This window comes from Orycteropus afer, unplaced genomic scaffold (genome assembly GCF_000298275.1).
Source record: "Orycteropus afer afer isolate SDZICR_OR568_19922 unplaced genomic scaffold, OryAfe1.0 scaffold00074, whole genome shotgun sequence".
Classification (NCBI taxonomy): Eukaryota; Metazoa; Chordata; class Mammalia; order Tubulidentata; family Orycteropodidae; genus Orycteropus; species Orycteropus afer.
Genome location: NW_006921661.1, coordinates 6,296,938 through 6,316,552, shown reverse-complemented (window position 1 = coordinate 6,316,552; position 19,615 = coordinate 6,296,938). Strand labels below are relative to the sequence as shown.

Here is a 19,615-nt window from a genome sequence, read left to right as displayed (position 1 = left end):
CCCTTCCTTCTCCCATGATTGTTCTCTCCAGGGCATGTGTCTACTTGAGGTAAATGTTTAACTCACATGCCTGTACTTTGTTTGGCAGTTTTCTTTACTTTTTTTTTTCCTCAGTTGATATCATCAGGCAAAAGTAAAGTTCAAATTCCTTCCTGAATCTCTGTGTGGTGGGTACTAAATTAGGAATACAAACGCTCTTGTGAAATAATGTCCCAGAAGGGACATTGACAGGAGAATGAACCTGCTTTGTCACAAATTGAGAGGGTTATCCCTCAGTTTTAGCTCCTGACTGACTCTGCCACTCACTTGCAGTGTGACTCTGGTCTCCTGAGCCTTGGTTTTCCCATCAGTGCAGTGAAAGGTTTGGTGTTTCCAATTCAGTTGGCAACTTCCTGGACAATGTGGCATGTGGGACATTTGGAGACAGATGACATATTCACACCCCTAAGAAAGAGGGCAAGAGCCCTGGTGGTGTAACTGTTAAGTGCTTGGCTCTTAACTGAAAGGTTGGAGGCTTGAACCCACCCAGAGTCTCCATGGGAGAAAGAACTGGCAAACTGCTTCCATAAAGATTAGAGCCAAAACAACCCTGGAGGATGGGGAGGAAGGAGGCACATGAGGTCTCTCTGAGTTAGAATCAACTCCATGGCACCAAACAACAACAAAAGACAGGGCAAGGGCTCTGCCATGTAGTGAGTGCTGCTGTATACCAGGTTCTTCACCTTCATTATGTCACTATGCCATCAGTAGTGGTTAAACGTGTGTGGACATGGGAGTCAGAAAGGACTGGATTCCAATCTCAGTTCCCATCTACCAGCTATGTGACTTGGGGCAAGTCACTGTCCCCTCTCTGAGTTTCGTTGTACTCATCTGTGACTTCATAGGGTTGTTGTGAGTCTTTAAGGAGAGAATGCCTAAATAATGCTTACACCAGAGCCTGGAACACATAAGAGCTCAATATCTGCTAGTGTTTCCAATGATTTCTACTGTCATTAGTCTTGCCTTCCTGTGGGAAGCCTTTGGCCTTGACCATTTGAATTCTGTTGAGCACAAACCTTATGCAGGCCTGCCAAGCTATCTGGCCCAAGATCTCTCAGCCATGTATGCACAGCCAACCTAGATCATCTTGTACATACCTAATCCATCTTCCTGGATCCCTGCACCACCTCACTGTCCCTTTCTCCTCACCCTAGCTGCTGCCTACCTCTGGATGCTCCAGTCTCAGCCCAGCTTACCTGCTGAGCCTGGTCCACACTGGTATCCCCATATAAGGCTTTGGTTGAACAACTTGGTTGAGCATGAGTCATGGCCCTTTAAACAATCCACCTCTTCCTTTCAGGCAGGCCTCCTGTGGTACCTTAACTCATGATGGCACTCCTTTGGGATACCACAGCCCCCATCCATCAGGGATAACCTTCCAGGCATCTACTAGAACATGTATGTGAGGGAGTGTAATTTGCCCTTGGGCTTTGCTAATAATGAACACATCATTAACAGCCCTCAAAGGCCCAGAACTTTGCACCAATGGTGTAGCCTCAATTTTCATTATCCTATCTGAGCCTCACAACAGTAGAGGAAACAGGAAGCAAAAAATGGGATACAAAAAGTCCAAAAGAAGGAAAATGAGTTTTAGAAGAGTAAAATAGCTTGCTCATGTTAACACTGAGGCAGAGTTGGAATTCAGACCCAGGGCTCCATTCCCTGCCCAGTGCCCTAACCTTTACAACAGTATTGTATAGTGTGGTCAACAGGGTGGGGTCCGGGGCTATTAAAGATCCTTCTGTATTGCCTTGCTCGTTTTCCATTAACTTTTATCATTGAATATAGAAGTACCCATATGCAGTGGGTTCCAGAAACACTTCTCCTTGCTCTCAGTATATAACCACAACCTTATTTCCCCTTTCTAATTCAAACATATTGGTAATGCCCTTCTTTGCCTGTTGATTCAGTGGCATAAGGAACCCACATAAGGTCAGGTAGCTATCTCAAATTCCAGTTCAATGAAACCATTATCCCTAGTAGGTGCATTCCACTCTTATTAATGAAAATGTATAAATCAGCACAATATAAAGTTGAAGAGAAGGAAGTATACATTTTGGAACTGGATTATTAAGGATAGTGAGAAAACTACTCCCATTTCCTATCTTGGTTTCCAGACATATGTATCCTGACCAGGCAGGTAACAGCTTCATGTATCAATTGCTGGTCAAGAGTATACATCTCAACATGTGAGGCAGTATTGCAACACTGCAAGGTATTGTCATCCAGTGAGCACCCAAAGTTGAGTCTTCAATAGACCATTCCTCCAAATCTATCAGGCTACCTGCTTCTGTATGATGGGGTACTTTGTAAGATCAGTGACCTGTGGCTGTGAGACTGACTGATTGCTTTATTTCTTTTGCTATGAAATAAGTTACTTTGTTAAAAGCAAGGTCATACGATGAATAAGGCATATATTAAATATATTATAGAAGATGATCCTGGCAGAAACATTGAAACCAGGAAAGACAATTCATATTTAGAATAAGAGACTATTCCAATAATGACAAATTGCTGGCCCCTCAACAGTGGAAGGGTCCAGTGTAATCAACCTACCACTCAGTAGCTGTTGGTTTCCTTGAGTAATGGTTGATTGCAGGGACTCAGCATTGGTCTTTGTTGCTGGCATATTGGGTACTTAGCAGAAGCAGTAGCCAGATCAACCTTAATGAGCACATATATTACCTCCATTCATGCCACGATGGCCATTTTTTATTAATCTATTGAGCAAACACTGGGGTGGCTGGTGTGTTAGACTGGGTTCTCTAGAGAAATAAAAACCAGTAAAGCTTGTATATTTGTAAATATATAGAGAAATTTATCTTAGGAAAATTGCTCACACTCTTATAGAAGCTGGCAAGTCCAAAGTTCCTGGATCAAACATCAAGCTGGAGGCTTTTCCGGCTCCCGGCAACCGCAGGGGCTGAGGAGCTCAAGGCTGGCAGGCAGTCACTGGCTGTTGACTCCAACGACGAATCCAAGATCTCCAGGCCGAATGGTGGACTGTTCACTCACGGACAGTTGTAGGCAGCACAACAGAATCCCGATCCACAAAAGAATGTCTCTCTTGCCAGGATGTCCTTGGATATACTGGAAGCAGGTCAAGTTTCCTTAGGGAAACTCCCTTTCAACAGATTGGCCATTCAGAACATAGTCATCTGATCCCATCATGAGAACAACCACACCACAACAGCTCAAACCACACAGAATTGTGGTCCAGCCAACTTAACACACAGCTCCAACTATCACAGCTGGTAATTAGTCTGACTGATATCTACAGGATGGATAATCTTGTCCACTAGATTTTACCTTCTCTTTCTGACTTTGGAGAATTTTTCTGCAATGGATTCACTTTCCACAATCCTTGAGAGAAGGAAAGTTCTTTAGGTGACTCCACATGACCCCAGCTTTTTACCTGAGGGCGTAAAGAGTCACATGGGACACAAATATCATCACTTTGTGCCCATTCTGAAAGGCCTACTACCTTAAATTTTCTGACCTTTTTCACCAATCCTTTTATATTGTTGTTTCCAAGTTTCTGAATGTCCCCAGTATTATAGATTGAATTATGTTGTTGTGCCCAGGTTATGAAGGAGTAGTTCGGGGTGAATAAATTGCCAACATGCAACAATGCAAAAAGCAATAGGAAAGTTTATTAGCTAACTTAAGTTAGGGTCCTTGCTTTCACCCTCGCAGTGGGTTGAGCAAAAGACCCCGTGCTCTTACATTAAGAAATATTTATAGAGAAACATAGGGTGGAGTAGATAATTTGGTTTTTATGATAGGGGTTTGGGAATTTGGGGCAGGTTGGAATTCCCCCGGTTTCAAAGGTGAGTGAGAGATTTCTCGGCCCGGGCGGATCTCTTTGATATGTGCATATTCTCTGCGAAACCCCGGGGGTGAGAGCCCTCATAGTCTTCAAAGGTGGGTGAGAGGCTTCTTGGAGCCATGCAGATTTCTGATAAAAGGCTCTGAGGTATGGGACATTTACTATAGGTATTAGGGCTCAGCATGGGACGTGTCAATCTACCTGGAGGCATTAGGGCTCAGCATGGGACGTGTCAATCTCCATACTAAAGGCTTCTGGTTAAGAGACCTTTCAGGCTTTACAATGTCTCCCATAAAAGTTGTGTTATAAGTATAACCTTTGGTTATAATCCCACTTGGGAATGGGTTATCTTTGATAAAGTAATGAGGCAGTATTACTGTAGGGTATATCTTGAATCAATATCTTTTGAGATATAAAAGGGATAAAACAAATGGGCTGAGCAGAAATGGGGTAAGATAGATGCCAAGACACATGGAGATCTCCATAGAACGAGGAAGCAGCAGCTGAAGAGACAAGGACCTTCCTTCAGAGCTGACAAAGAGAGAAAGCCTTCCTCTATAGCCTGCACTTCTGGGTTCAGACTTCTAGCCTCCTGAACTGTGAGAAAATAAATTTCTGTTTGTTGAACCATCCACTTGTGGTATATCTATTATAGAAGCACTAGATAACTAAGACACCCAGCAAAACCATTACCCACTGCCCATAAACTGATATAGATTCATACCTCTTGTCACTTTACCTTCCACGTGGGATGAATTCACCAGGTAAAAAGGCAGATGCTCTGATCAGAGTTCTGCCAACCAGAAGGATTTGTCTTCTCTGGTGGTCCAGTGATTAAGGCATTTGGCTGCTAAGCCAAAGTTGGCAGCTCAAACCCACAAGTAGCTACACAGGAGAAAGATGACACAGTCTACTTCTGCCATATAGGGTTGCTATGAGTTGGAATCAACTGGATGACAGTAAGGTTTTTTTTTTTTTTTTTAAATAGCATTTTGGGGCCTTCCTGAATGGGACTGTAATGCAATAGTAGTTCGCTTTTTGGTGGTGACAGCATATTTTGAAGAGCTATTTGTAAACCAAAGAGATCTGGTGGCATAGTGGGTAAGGCATTTGAATGCTAACCAGAAGGTTGGTGGTTCAAACCCACTAGCTGCTCTGTGGGAGGAAGATGAAGCAATCTACTTCCATAAAGATTTATAGCCTTGGAAACTAATGGGGGTTACGATGAGTCGGAATCAACTCATTTACATTGTTTGTTTTTTGTTTTTTTTAAAAAACAGGCCTAAATTGTTTTCTTTATGAGTGAATTGATGACAGGGAATTCCTCATGAATGTCTGTGCAACAAAACCAGGTGTCATGGGAATCTGAACCACATGCATACATGCATATGCAACTTACTTGTGCCTTCTGGATCTATTCAAGCTTAATATAACTTTTATTTCCACTTGATGATAGGACGCATAAATCTAATTTTATATTTTGTCTATTCCATTTAACACCCAATTCATGAGGGACAGCTTAGGTTGTTTTTGTGTTGTTATGTGCCATTGAGTCGGCCCCAAACTCATAGCGACCCCTCCTTGGGTTGCAGAGGCAGTATCACTATGGAAGTAGATTGCCTAACCTTCCTTCCAAGGAGTGGCTGGTGGGTTTGAATTGCCAGCCTTCTGGTTAGCAGTCAAGTGCCTTAGGCACTAGGCTACCAGAGACCCATAGTCAATTAGTGTTCCCTGGTTAGGCATTCAGGAGCTCTGGTGGCATAATGCCTAAGGCATTTGACTGCTAATTGACCACATCATAAAGTGGTTCAAACCCACTAGCCACTCCTCGGAAGGAAGATTGGGCAATCTACTTCCATAGTGATACCATCTTGGAAACCCAAGGAGAGGTCACTATGAGTCAGATCCAACTCGATGACAGCGTGTTTGGTTTTTTTTTTTTTTTTTTCTGTTAGGCATTCAGTCTGCATCAGGACAGGAGCTATTTTTCAAAAGAAAATATCTATAGAAGAAAGCATGGCTCTCCAAAATCTAAGGGGGGCTGTGCTGTGATTTTTCAATCAGGGATCGACAGAGGCTCCATACAACATTCTTCTTTGCCACCAATATTTCAAGCCCCATTGCCTCTGCTGGGTCACAGCCTCAATCAAAGAGCAGCTTGTCCTAAAGAATATACCTGCTGCAGAATCTACTTTTGCTTAGGTTCCATTAAAAACTGGCAGCCATGAATATATTATTCAATAAATAGGTCAGGGCAGTACAGTCAAATAATAGTGTATGTTATCTCAAAAATTCAAAGAGGGCTTTTAAATTTTGGCTATGTAAGAGTAGCTTGTTTGGGATTAACCTTCCTGACAAAAATAACTATAACAACTGGACAAAATATGTAAAACAACTGTTTGAAAGCTCCAGAGAGAAACCAACTTCCGTAGTTGACTTCAATCTTTGAAGGCCTTGACAGACTTCAGTCTTTGAGAGAAGGGAGGGCACAAGGTGAGTTCCATAAGACTGCAGCATTTTACCTGAGGGCATTCTCAATTTACAAGATTGGGGACTAGATCCAAGGTAGAAAGAACAATCCAATTGGGCTGAGGAGACAGAGGTTGGGGTTTGGATTGCCAAAGTGACTGGAGCTTGAGGGACAAAATCCTGGAGAGGAGACTACCAAGAAGAACTCTAAAATCTGTATACAAATTTCCTTTAGGTCACTGACCACCTTATAAGGTGTTCATGTACAGGGAAAGACTTCAAGAACTCAGCAGAGTATAGCAGCTGGAAGCTAAAAAAGCTGTAAAAGATTTTAGGAGTCACATGATAGTGGGGGGGCAGAGTTTGGAAATCAAGCCCCATTCAAGTGGAGAGAACTTAGTAAGTACCCTGTGTTTTCAGCTGAGACCCTGGAAATGCCAGACTCTATGAGTAAGGGATACACCCTAAAAGTAAGGGATACACCCTAAAAGTAAGGGCAAAATTGAAATAAACTAGATCTGGTAGAATAATGTCTAGGCACTTGACTGCTAACCAGAAGGCTAGCAGTTCAAACCCACCAGCCACTCCTCAGAAGGAAAGTTGGGCAATCTGCTTCCGTAGTGATACCACCTCAGAAACCCAAGGAGGGGTCGCTATGAGTCGGGTCTGACTCGATGGCAAACAACAACAACAATAACAATATATCCCAAAACCAAGCCACAACAGAGTACTCTATTTGCTAGAAGAAAACAACCCTCTCTGAAGGAAAAGAAATCATCCAGAGCTTTAAATTGTTCATCTTCAATGTCCAACGTCCAATCAAAAAATGTGAGTCAATATAAAAAACCAAAATATTAAGACCAAATGAGCAAAAACCAAGAGGAGAAAAAGAGTAAAAACAGACTTACAGGTGGTTCAGAAGTGAGAATTATCAGGCAAGGACTTTAAAATAGTTATGGTTAATATACTCAAGAAATTAGAGGAACAGTAGAAAAAAATGTAAGAGATGGAGAATTTCAAGAGACAATTGGAATCTATTGAAAAGATTGAATGAGCTGAAATGTAGTTTGTGAAATTAAGAACTTTTTGGATGGGTATAAATAGGAGAGGATGAGGAAACTTGGAAGACAGATCAATAGAAAATATCCAAACTGAGTCACAGACTGAAAAAAAAAAAAAAAAAAAAGGAAAGGAAAAGAAAAGAACTGAGCACAAAAGGTCGTGGAACTTGGTCAAAATGTTTATTTAACACACTTGCAGTTCAAATTCCAGAAAGAGAGGAGAGAAAGAGTGATGCAGAAACAATGTGTAGAGATAATGTCTGAGAAATTTCAAAACTGATGAAACAAAAAACCAACCTTTAGATTTAAAAAGCTCATCAAATTCCAAGACAAAAAGAAAATAAAGAGACACTACATCACATCATAGTTGAACTGATGAAAAACAAAGATAAAGAAAAAAACTAAAGAGCAGTGAAAGTAAGATACATGGCTTTTAAAGCAGCACCAATAGGACTGATAGCTTTCTTCTCAACAGAAGCTACAGAAGCCAAAAGATTATGGGATGACATTTTTAAAGTGCTGGAAGAAAGAACTTTTCAAGCTAAAATAGAATAAACTTGTTGTTGAGTCGATTCTGACTCACAGCGATCCTTTAAGACAGAATAGAACTGCCTCATAGGGTTCCTAAGCTTTAATATTTACAGGAGCAGACTGCCATATTTCTCCTGCAGACTGGCTAGTGGGTTCAAATCACCAAACTTTTGGTTGCCAGCTGAGTGCTTAACCACTGTGCTGCCAGGGTTCTATATTCATTGAAAATATCTTATAAAAAGAGAACTTATAAGACCCCATCAACATTCTTTAAAGAGATGGAAAAACTAATCACTAACTGGGATGGAAAGGAAAGAGACCCTAGATAAGCAAGCCAAAAAAACCTAACACACTGCTATCAAGTTGATTCTGACTCATAACCACCCCATTGGGTCTCCATAAAACTTTATGGATGCAGGCTGCCTCATTTTTCTTCTGTGGAGCAGCTGGTGAGTTTGAACCATTGACCTTTTAGTTAGCAGCCAAATGCCTTAACCACTGCACCACCAGAGCTACCTACATATACATGAAGTATGGAAAAAATATACTACATATAAAAATATATGTATATACATATATCTGAGAAAAGACTTGTGTTCCTAATACATTAAGAACTCCTGTAACTTAATAAAAATACGCAACTCATTTATTTTTAAATGGGGAAAATATTTTAACAAACACTATAAAAAGAAGATAAATGAATGGTACCTAAAAAGATGTTCAACATCGTTGTTGTTGTTGTTAGGTGTGATCAAGTCAGTTCCGACTCATAGCAACCCTATGTACCGCAGAATGAAACAGTGACCAGCCCTGTGCCATCCTCACAGTCATGGCCATGCTTGAGCCCATCTTTGCAGCCACTGTGCCAATCCATCTCATGAGGGTCTTCCCCTTTTTTGCTGACCCTTTACTTTACCTAGTGTTTTGGTTCTCTAGTGCCTCTCTAAGGGGAATATACCACAAAAGGACGGCTTGAACAAACAGGGATTTATTCTCTTACAGTTTTGGAGGCTAGAAGTCTGAATTCAAAGTGCCAGCTCTAGGGGCTGAGTGAAGGCCTTTGACCTTGGGCTTCAGCTCTCCCTCTTGTTCCTGGCCCATAACTCAGGCAGCTGCTGGTTGCTGAGGCCGACAAACCCAAGGTCAACATGTACAATGGCACGGTCCCAAGATTACCAAACTATGTGGCAGGCCACTAGTTCAAGTCCAGAAATAGTCCCAAGATTGGCAGGGCCAGCAGGCAGGCTGCTGAATGAAGACTCAACTACATGCAGGGTCTGAGCATACCAAAAAGCTCAGAGCCCCTTCTCAAAGCTTTCTCCTTCTATACTGGGAGCAGGCCACATCCCTAAGGCAGCTACTCAGCTGCTCCAGTAGATTCCACCGTGGAGCTGATTACCGGTCTCATCATGGGGAATATCTACATCCAGTTGTCCAGCCACTCAAAACCAGGCCCAGCCAAGTTGACACACAACTTAACTACCACACCCAGCATGGTATCATTCTCCAGGGACTGGTCCCTTCTGACAACATGAGCAAAGTATGAAAGATGAAGTCTGGCCATTCTCACTTCTAAGGAGCATTCCATTCCTTCAAGATGGATTTGTTTGTTCTTCTGGCAGTCCATGGTACGTTCAATATTCTTCTCCAAAACCACAATTCCAATGCATCAATTCTTCTGCAGTCTCCCTTATTCATTGATCAGCTCTCACATGCATATGAGGCTACTGAAAATACCATGGCTTGGGTTAGGCACACCATAGTTGTCAAAGTGACATCTTTGCTCTTTAACACATTAGAGAGGTCTTTCGGGGCATATTTGGCCAGTGCAATACGTCATTTGGTTTCTTGAGATCATTAGTCATCATGAAAGTGCAAAACAAAATCACAATGAGCTCTTACTACACACTCATTAGGAAGGCTAAAATTAAAAAGACTGATAATACCAAGTGATAGTGAGGATATGTAGCAACTGACATGATAACACATTGCTTATTGGAATGTAACATGGTACAACCACATTGGAAAGCAGTTCTGAGTTCCTTATAAAATTAACAAACATCATATGACCCAGCAGTTCCACTTGTAGGTATTTACCCAAAAGAAGCGAAAGTGTATCTCCAAACATATGTACAAAAATGTTCTTGGAAACTTTATAAACATCAAAAACTGGAAATGGTCCAAATGTCCATTGACTAGTGAATGAATATGTATACATTGTATCCATGTTGTTGTTGTTATGTGCTGTGGAGTCTGACCCAACTCATAGCGACCCCTTCTTGGGTTTCCGAGGCAGTATCACTACAGAAGTAGATTGCCCAACCTTCCTTCCAAGGAGTGGCTGGTGGGTTTGAACCGCCAGCCTTCTGGTCAGCAGTCAAGAGCCTTAGGCACTATGATGGAATAATTCTAGCAGTAAGAAGGAATGAACTATTGATACATGCAATGACATAGTTGAATTGCAAAAGCATCATGAGCAGAAACCAGACACAAAAGACTGTATACTGTATGATTCCACTTGTATGAAACTCTGAAAAATACTAATCTAATATATAGTAACAGCAATCAGATCAGGAATCACCTATGGACAGAGGTAGGAGAGGAAGTTGTCTGGGAATAAGCACAAGAGAAGTGTGTTGAGGAAGATATTCTATTTATTGAGTGTAGTGGTTGTTTCATTGGTATACATGTTTATGAAAACTCATCAAATTGTACACTTAAAATAGGTGCATTTTGTAGTTTGGGTATTATACCTCAGTAAAGTTAATTTTCAAAAAACTACATCAAGAGAAAACAGGAAGTAAAGACTTGTTTAGACAAACAAAAACTGAGAGAATTTGTCAACTGCAGTTCTGCACAATAAAAAAAGAACCAAAGGGGTTTTTCAATCTGAAGGAAAATGATATCAGATGGAAACTTGAGTCTACAAAAAGGAGGAATTAAGAGTGCTGGAGAGGGTAAATGTATCAATATCAACTATTTAAAATAACAATCACAATAATGTCAGCCCCTTACTGATGGATGAATAGCCTAATGAATTATCAATGTATCTTTGGAATAGATTCCTGGAAGTGAAATTCCTGGGTCAAAGGGTAAATATACGTACTTTTGCTGAAAATGGAAATATCATTTGATCCAACAATCCCACTGTTAGGTATACATCCTGAAGAAGTTAGAGCTGGGTCATGAATAGATGTATGCACATCCGTGTTCATCACACCACTATTCACAATAGCAGAGAGATGGAAACAACCTAAGTTGAGATCATTCATCAACAGATGAATTGATAACCCAACTATGGTACACACCCACAATAGAATACTATGCCACACTAAAGAATCCATGAAACACCTCATAACATGGATGAACTTGGAGGACATTATACTGAGTGAAATAAGTCACAGAGGAACAAATATTGTACAAGTCCACTATTGTAAAAAGCCAAAGAAATGTTTACACATGGAAAAAACTTTCCTTGTTGGTTACCAGGGATGAGAGGGAAAATTGCTAGCTAGATAAGAGACATGTATTGATTTGGGTGAAGGGAAATGCAATATATCAAAAGCAAGTGACCAAAACAATAACACTGAGGAAAATAAAGACACAGAGAGGTGCACAAGAATTGGTATATACACCATACACAATACTGCATATCAGTAACAGACATTAACCTACAGGTGGATACATAGGGAAACAGACAAAATGATCAGGTATAGGGGAAAGGGAATACACTCATGATCATATATAGGTTTGGCAGGTGATATTTCTACACAAGTATTTGTATATGCTATGTTGTTGTTTTTGTTATGTGCTGTCAAGTTGGACCCAACTCATAGTGACCCCTCCTTGGGTTTCCAAGGCAGTATCACTATGGAAATAGATTGCCCCATCTTCCTTCAGATGAGTGGCTGGTGGTATATGCTATAAGAATGTCCATACTACATATAACAGAGTTAACAAGAGGCAAAATTATGATAACTTCTTAGCCACAGCCAAATATTTTGAGGGAGTGAATTTCTGGGCCCACCACTTTGAGGGAGTGAGTTGCTGGGCTCACAGGCTCGGGTCATGGTCATAGGGGACATTAAGCTCAATTGGCATAACATACTACAGAAACATTATTCTACATCCTACTTTTGTGAGTAGCGACTGGAGTCTTAAAAGCTTGTGAGCAGCCATCTAGGATGCAATTATTGGTCTCCCCTCATTGAGAGCAAAGAAGAGTGAAGAAAATCAAAGACGCATAAAAACAATTAGTCCCAGTGACTAGTAGACCACGGGAACCTCAGCCTGCATGACTCTGAGACCAGAAGAACTAGATGGTTCCCAGCTGCTACTGTCAACCACTCAGAAAGGGATCAAAGTAGGAGATCCTGGATAAAGTGGGAGAAAAATGTGGAACAAAACTCAAAATCATAAAAAAGACCAGGCTTTCTGGTCTGATAGAGACTGGTGAAACCCCTGACAGTATGGCCCCTAGTCACCCTTCAGACCTGGAATTGAATTCACTCCCATGGCTTCCAGCAAACAACAATAATAATAATAAACCAAATTCACTGCTGTTGAGTCGATTCTGACTCCTACTGAGACCCCTCCTTGGGTTTCTAAGGTGTTATCTCTAAGGAAGTAGATTGCCCAGTCTTCCTTCTGAGAAGTAGCTGGTGGATTTGAACCACCAGCCTTCTGGTTAGCAGTCAAATGCCTTAGGCACTACTCCACCAGCCAAACAATAGACAGGCATATAAGGTGAAAATTTACACCAGGTAGGTACACTCTTTAGAACAATCAACTATGGGAGATCAGAAGGGCAGCGTTTGCACAGGGAGATAGCTCAGAGGACAGGAATGCATAAGAAGGACACGGAAGAAGTAACAAGGAGGAAGTGGGAAGAGAGCTGTTACATTGTGGGGATTGCAATCAATGTCACAAGACAAAATGTGTATGAACTGTTGAATGAAAAACTAATTTGCTCTGTAAACCTTCACCAAAATCACAATTGAAAAAAAAAAAACATGTACTTTGGTATACATTGCCAAGATGTAAATCAATTTGAGTCCTCACAAACAGGTTATGAAAGATCTGTTTTCCAACTTGCATGTTGAATGTTTGCCAATCTGATTAGTTGAGATATGACATTTCAGTGTAGTTTTAATTTGTGTTCTTTTTATATGGTAGACTTAGTAACTTTTCACAGTTTAAAGACCATTGCATTTTTTTCTTTTGGAACCTGTCTGTTCACATCTTTTGCTTATTTTTGTATTTGCATATTAGTCTTTTTCTTCTAAATTATGAGCTCTTTATATATTAGGAATATTTTCCCTTTCCCTGTGATATGTTTTTTATTTATGTTTTGACTTGGTTTCTAAAGATTTTTTGCAATGTAGAGTTAAAAAAATATATTGGTAAAGTTTTCTGGTACTACAAATAGGAAATTTTTGCATAATAACATACTATTTCCTTTAAAGGTTAGTATTATTTCATTGTACCAGTGGGAAAGCCCTGGACCAAAGGATGGTAGCAACTGTTGTAGTTATCTGCCTAACTGAATTTTTTAAACCCTTCTATATTAATTAATTTTTTCATTCAACAATTTTACTGAGTTCTTACTCTGTTAGGCATTTTAGTTGATGACAAAGAGCATAATTAGTTGCATCTAAACATCAAGAGCTCCTAAATGGCCTGGGTTTTAAGACATGCAATTTTAATGATAGCTGCTTTGACATCCTTGTTTCTCAGAGTGTAAATGAGGGGATTGAGGATAGGTGTGAGAATAGCATATGCTACATTGCCCATGATGTGAAAGTCAAGAGGCAGGTCAGCCCTGTAGGACACATAGGCTATGGCAATGGATGAATAGTAGGTACCAACAACCAGGAGATGAGAGCTGCAAGTGGAGAAGGCTTTTGAGCGTCCTTCTTGGGAGTTGATGCGAAGCACTGAGGCCAGGATGTGGGCATAAGAGAGAAGTACCAGGAAAAAGGGCAGGAAGGACACCAACATGGCAATGCAGAAACCCATGAGGGTCTGAGGGGTGGTATCAGAGCAGGAAGCCTGGACCAGAGCTAGATGATCACAGAAGCAGTGGTAGATGTGGGCAATGTTGTCATATGCCATCTGCGAGGTCTTCACTACTGCTGGGACGGGCAGGAGGAGAGCAGTGAGCCAGGCACTGGCTGCCAGTGCAGCATTGGTCTGTGGGGTCATGTGGACAGGGTAGTGCAGTGGGCGGCAGATAGCCACATAGCGATCATATGCCATAACCACCAGAATGAAGGCTTCTGAACATGTAAAGCTTTGGAAGAGGTACATCTGCAATAAGCAGGAAGGAAAGCTGAGGAAATGGTCCCCAAGCAGGAATAGGGACAACATCTTTGGAACAGTGGTTGTGGTGAAGAGGATGTCCAGTGCAGAGAGGTTGAACAGAAAGAAGTACATGGGTTTGTGGAGGCTGGACTCTGCCACCACAGCCACAAGGATCAGGGCATTCCCCATAAGGATGAGAAAGTAGAAGAGGAGGAAAATAAAAAACACAGGGAGGAAGAAGGACTCTGGAAGAGAAGGAATGCCCACCAGATAGAATACTGGTGAGGCGTTATCTGATCCATTACAAGTTGTGGCCTCCATGGTGAGACAGAGCTGGATTTCTAGGAGATGGGTAGTTGGGATATCTGGGCACTAGGAACATCTAGAAACCATAGAAACCAAGGATCTTGGAATGAGAATTTGATAATGCACACTGTGTGATTAATATAACCATAACTATTTACAGCCAACTCTAGAGGACTGAGGAGCTCTGGTAGCATAGTGCCTAAGGCATTTGACTGCTAACCAGAAGGCTGGCAGTTTGAACCCACCAGCTACTCCACAGAAGGAAGGTTGGGCAATCTACTTCTGTAGTGATACCGCCTCGGAAACCCAAAGAGGGGTCGCTATGAGTCGGGTTCGACTCTACGGCAGTGAGTTTGGTCTAGAGGACTGATGAACTGTGGTATTGACATCTACCATGTGAAACCCAAATCCCTACTTTTCATTTTTTGTCAAATGTTAATTAGCCATCTACCAAACAGAAGACATTATTCTGTGTTCAGGGGATACAGTGATGGAAGTGAAGAAGGTAGGCAAATTTCCCATCTTCTTAGAGTTTACAGTTTACTGGGAAAATCAGATTTAAACAGTTGCTCATTGAATTATGATTGTAAAAAGTGGTATTGAAAGACTTCTGTTGATCATAGGTCCCACACTGTCTGGTTTGGAATGTCAGATCTCTTAAATCAAATCCTTACCACTTATTTCTACTTTTGCGCTCACTCAAACTTCCACCACGTGGCTTTAGAAGGGCTGCCTTCTCCAAGGTTCTTTGCAACATGCTGCTGCTCACATACTTCTTAATCTTCTTCTTTCTCTCTTGTATGTCTGGAGCCACTGTGGTTCTTCTTGACCATTTAAACTATGTGACTGGACTTTTGCTTCTGTATAAGATGTAATAGGTCATGGTCTCCTAATACTTCCATTGCAGCAACTAGAAAAACTTGGATAAATTACACAAATCACATTTTAAAAGAAATTGGAGAAACTTGGGAGCAATTGGATGAGACTAAATGGAATGCCAAAGAAAAAGAGCCCTCCAAAGTGAACTGACAACCACTAGCTCTTTTCTTCTCTGAGAATGTTTAATGATTTGGGGACCATCAGATGGCTTGGGCTTGGCCCAGGCAGGAAAAAAAGAAACCGTCAAGGCTTTTGGTAGTTAGAAAGGGTTTGCAAAACAGATTGGAAACTTGAGGAGTCCTAAACACTTGCAATGTTTTCCTATGAGACATCTTCTGAATTCTTGGACTATGCCCAGGAGGCGGAAGCTAGGCTGAGGCTTCTAAAGGCCAATTAAAATTTCCTGTGATCCTATGATGCTTCAGAGACTAGAAAGAACAATCAACCACAAGAGATCAAAAGAACAGCATTTGCTCATGGATAAAGCTCAGAAGGCACTATGGGATAGGAAAGAAGGTCAAATGGAAACAGTAAACACAGAGAGGAAATGAGAAGAGTGTTGTTACATTGTGGGGATTGCAATCAATGTCACAAAACAAAATGTGTATGAATTGTTGAACGGAAAACCAATTTTGCTCTATAAACTTTACCTGAATTACAGTAAAAAGACATTCTCCAAAAACATTCTCCAAATTTTTGAAGCTGTGTGTAGGGATGGGATAGTGTTGGGTGCTAAACACCTAAGCTCAAAACCTTTACAGGATAGAAGAAAATCTCCCATTAACATTCAGGGCCGAGGAGACAGAGATCAGTTAGGCTATCAGTTCAAAGCTTAGGTAGGCTCTACCTTAAGAACAGGGACAAATCACATTTAGACTAAATCCTACTAAAACCGAAACTCAATGCTTACCTAACTCAAGCCTTGATTGGCTTGAGGTGATCAGCCTGTCACCCTGTCTGTCTAACAGAGGAGAGGGAGAAGTCTGTCTAATGAAATTTATTACCTAGGGTCTTTATGGATATATTATAGATAATGTTCAGCTCATGATAAAATTACTAGACATGTAAAAAGATATCACTATGATCACATTGTGTTGCCCCTGAATACTGATGTGTCTATGAATCCCTTAGACCTGAGAGCACTATTGGGGAAGTTATGGTGCCTGATTGTTTTCTATTTGATAATGTCCTCCCCCCACCCAGCAACTCAGTGCTCCAAAGGCCAGAGTCAGGAGCAAGAACATAGCTCTCCAAACTTGCCTCCTTTTTTTGCTGAATCATAAAGTTGGGAGGAAGAAACCATGCACAACTATGCAGCTTTTAGTTTAATCCCTTTATTATTCAGGTGAAAACGTAGAAAACTCTAGTTCATTGTCATCAAGTTGGATCCGACTCATAGCGACCCCTCCTTGGGTTTCTAAGGTGGTATCACTATGGAAGTATATTGGCCAGTCTTCCCGAGGAGTGGCTAGTGGGTTTGAACCGCCAGCCTTCTTGTTAGCCATCAAATGCCTTAGGCACTACATCACCAGAGGATGTTCAGAAATGGGCTGTGGCCACACAATAAGTGACAGATCTAGAACTGGACTATCAATGGCACTTGAACTTAATTACTCATCTTGACCTGGGGATAACTCAAGGATGACCCCACACTGCCTGCTTTGGGGGCACAGGAAAGACTAAACAGTTGAGATTTTTGGGTTCACCCCAAAGGTGCTGGAGCATTTTCCTCCCTTGGGTCAGAATCAACTTGAGGACAACTAACAACATACAAAGCATGTGCTTAAGGCACTAGTAAATAAAAACAAAACCAAAAACAAACCCACTGCCAATGAGTCAATTGCAACTCATAGTGACCACCATTGGGTTTCCAAGGTGGTAAATCTTTACAGAAGTAGATTGCCCAGTCTTGTTTCCATGGAGTGGCTGGTGGGTTTGAACTACCAACCTTCTGGTTAGCAGTCAGATGCCTTAGTCACTGTGCTACCAGAGCTCCTTACCAGTAAATAAAAACATCAAAACTGTTTTTGAAAGAGATTAGTATTTAATATTTTTTAAAAATCATTGATAGATAGGTCCATGGTGCAAATTAAAAAAAAAAAAAAAGGACTTCTTTACACTAATTTTGTGATTTAGCAGAAGTGAATTACATATTGTCTTCAATAATTAGGGCCACTAAAGGTGTTGTTAAGGCATCCTTTCCTTGGTAGCATTCTCCCTGCTGGGTTTTTCTATGTGCCAGTGATAGTACTGGTGGGGGGCAAAGAAGGACAGAAAACTGATAACATGAACATCCAACCTGACTTGGAGCTTTCAGTCCCTCATCCCATCTTATCATGGAGCCCTGCCAGGGTGTAACTACCCACCCCCCTTCAAGAAATGAAGAAACTGGGGATCACAGAAGGAGACTGGTAAGTGTGAGTGCATAAGGGGCCATTCTGCTGCAAAGGACTGAGGCTTGGCCTGGGAACCAAGACTACTGGCTCCAGTACTAGCTCTGCCATTTACTTGCTGTGTGACTTTGGGCCTCTCAGCCTGTTTTCCCATCTTTAAAATGAAGGTTTTGGAAGACAGGATCTGCTCCAGACCAGTAAGTATTTTCAAGTGTTCCCTCTGTGTTTGGAACTGAATGGTTAGAGATGGAAGTCACATGGTCTATGCTTCTAAGGAGAGAGCAAGGGCTGTCCCATTTATTAAGCTCTATTTGCCTGCTCTGTTCTTTACATTCTTATGCCATTGAAGCCTCATTACAAGCTCAACCCACACTATTCCTTTCATGCTATTTCCACCACCCTGCACTGTTCCCTTAGAAAAGTTGCAAGATATTTGTGAAGCATAAAGTTTGGGTCCATTAATTTTAGAGTCACAAATATCTGGGTTCCCACCCTGACTTGATTACCCTCATCTTGGGCAAGTCCCTTCCCTCTGAACTGTAATTCCTCCCTCTGTGACTCTTACAGTGTTGGCAGAGAAAACTCATTAAATGTTTCCAATTCCCTCATTTGTCTTCAGCCTTGCTTCCTTGTGACTCTCTTCCAAGATCAGCTACCTCCAGCTTGTGACTATATGTCTTATCCAATTTATACTAGGATGTTGGACCCAAGGTCACACAAACTGTGTACAGCTAACTAACCTGGATCCTGGGGCCCTACCTTTCACACATCAGCTCTGACTTCCCAGGCCCCCACCATTATTCAACAAAGCTCCTGGCCTTCCTAAGCCTTTCTCCTCATCCCAGCCTTTGCCTGCTTATGGGTACTGCATCCCCAGCCCAGCTCACCTGCCACACCTGGTCCACCTTAGTGTTTTCTGTGGAGACACCATACTTGGCCTTGGTAAGAAGAGCTAGGTACAAGCTGAGCTATAGCCCATTAAACCCTAAAGCTCCTCCCTACAGCCAGGCCTACTGGGATCCTCTCCCTCAAGTTGGCTCCCCTATGGGACTCCAATCCACCAGCCAGTCAAAACAACTTCCTGGGGTTGGGGTAGGTGGAAAGAGAGAGGGTGGTGGTGGTTATGCACTTAGCCTTGAGCTTTGCTGATAATGAGAACAGCATTGTTAACAGCCCTCATGGGTCCCAGAACTTTACCACCAATGCAGCAGCTATATTCCTGTTTTCCCATCTGGTCCTCACAACAGCCAGGAAAGACAGACAGGGTCAGGATTGTTCTTACTGTTTTACATTTGTAGAAACTGAGATCTAGAGAAGTGAAGTGGTTTGCCCAAAGTCACATAAGTGACAAAGCCCAAGGCTCTAATCTGCTTCAGCAATACATCATCTCAGGACTGAATTCTTTTCAGTTGTGTCACCTTGGATGACTCCCTTAATCCCACTTAGCCTTTGTTTTCTTATCTATAAAATGAGTATTAACAACACTACTTGTCTCACAGGGCTACTGAGAAGGTTCAGCGTGCTTTTTTCAATGCCTATAATATATTAAACACTCAACAAATGAAATCTCATATGTTAAAATCTTGTTGCTTGAATGTCAAATACTACTGCTGTGGTGCAATGATGAGCCTTCGAGGGCTTTGTAGAAAGAATGTGAGGGTGGAGGTCAATGCCTCAAACCCCAGCAGGGCAAAAGCCAAGAGTCATAGACTCTTCCTGCCTCAATCTTTCTGATTCTCTTCTGTGGTCTCCGTGACTCTCTATGTCTGTCTCTGTCACTCACTAATGCATATAGTACTTTATAT

The 19,615-nt window shown here is 41.6% G+C and overlaps 1 protein-coding gene across 1 annotated transcript; it reads right to left on the bottom strand.

Annotated features, from left to right (window-relative positions):
• Positions 1 to 13,599: 13,599 nt before the first annotated feature.
• On the bottom strand, positions 13,600 to 14,553 carry LOC103197157 (olfactory receptor 2AT4). The gene has a single exon (XM_007941035.1). The coding sequence runs from the start codon at positions 14,551 to 14,553 to the stop codon at positions 13,600 to 13,602; it is 954 nt and encodes a 317-aa protein (XP_007939226.1).
• Positions 14,554 to 19,615: the final 5,062 nt, after the last annotated feature.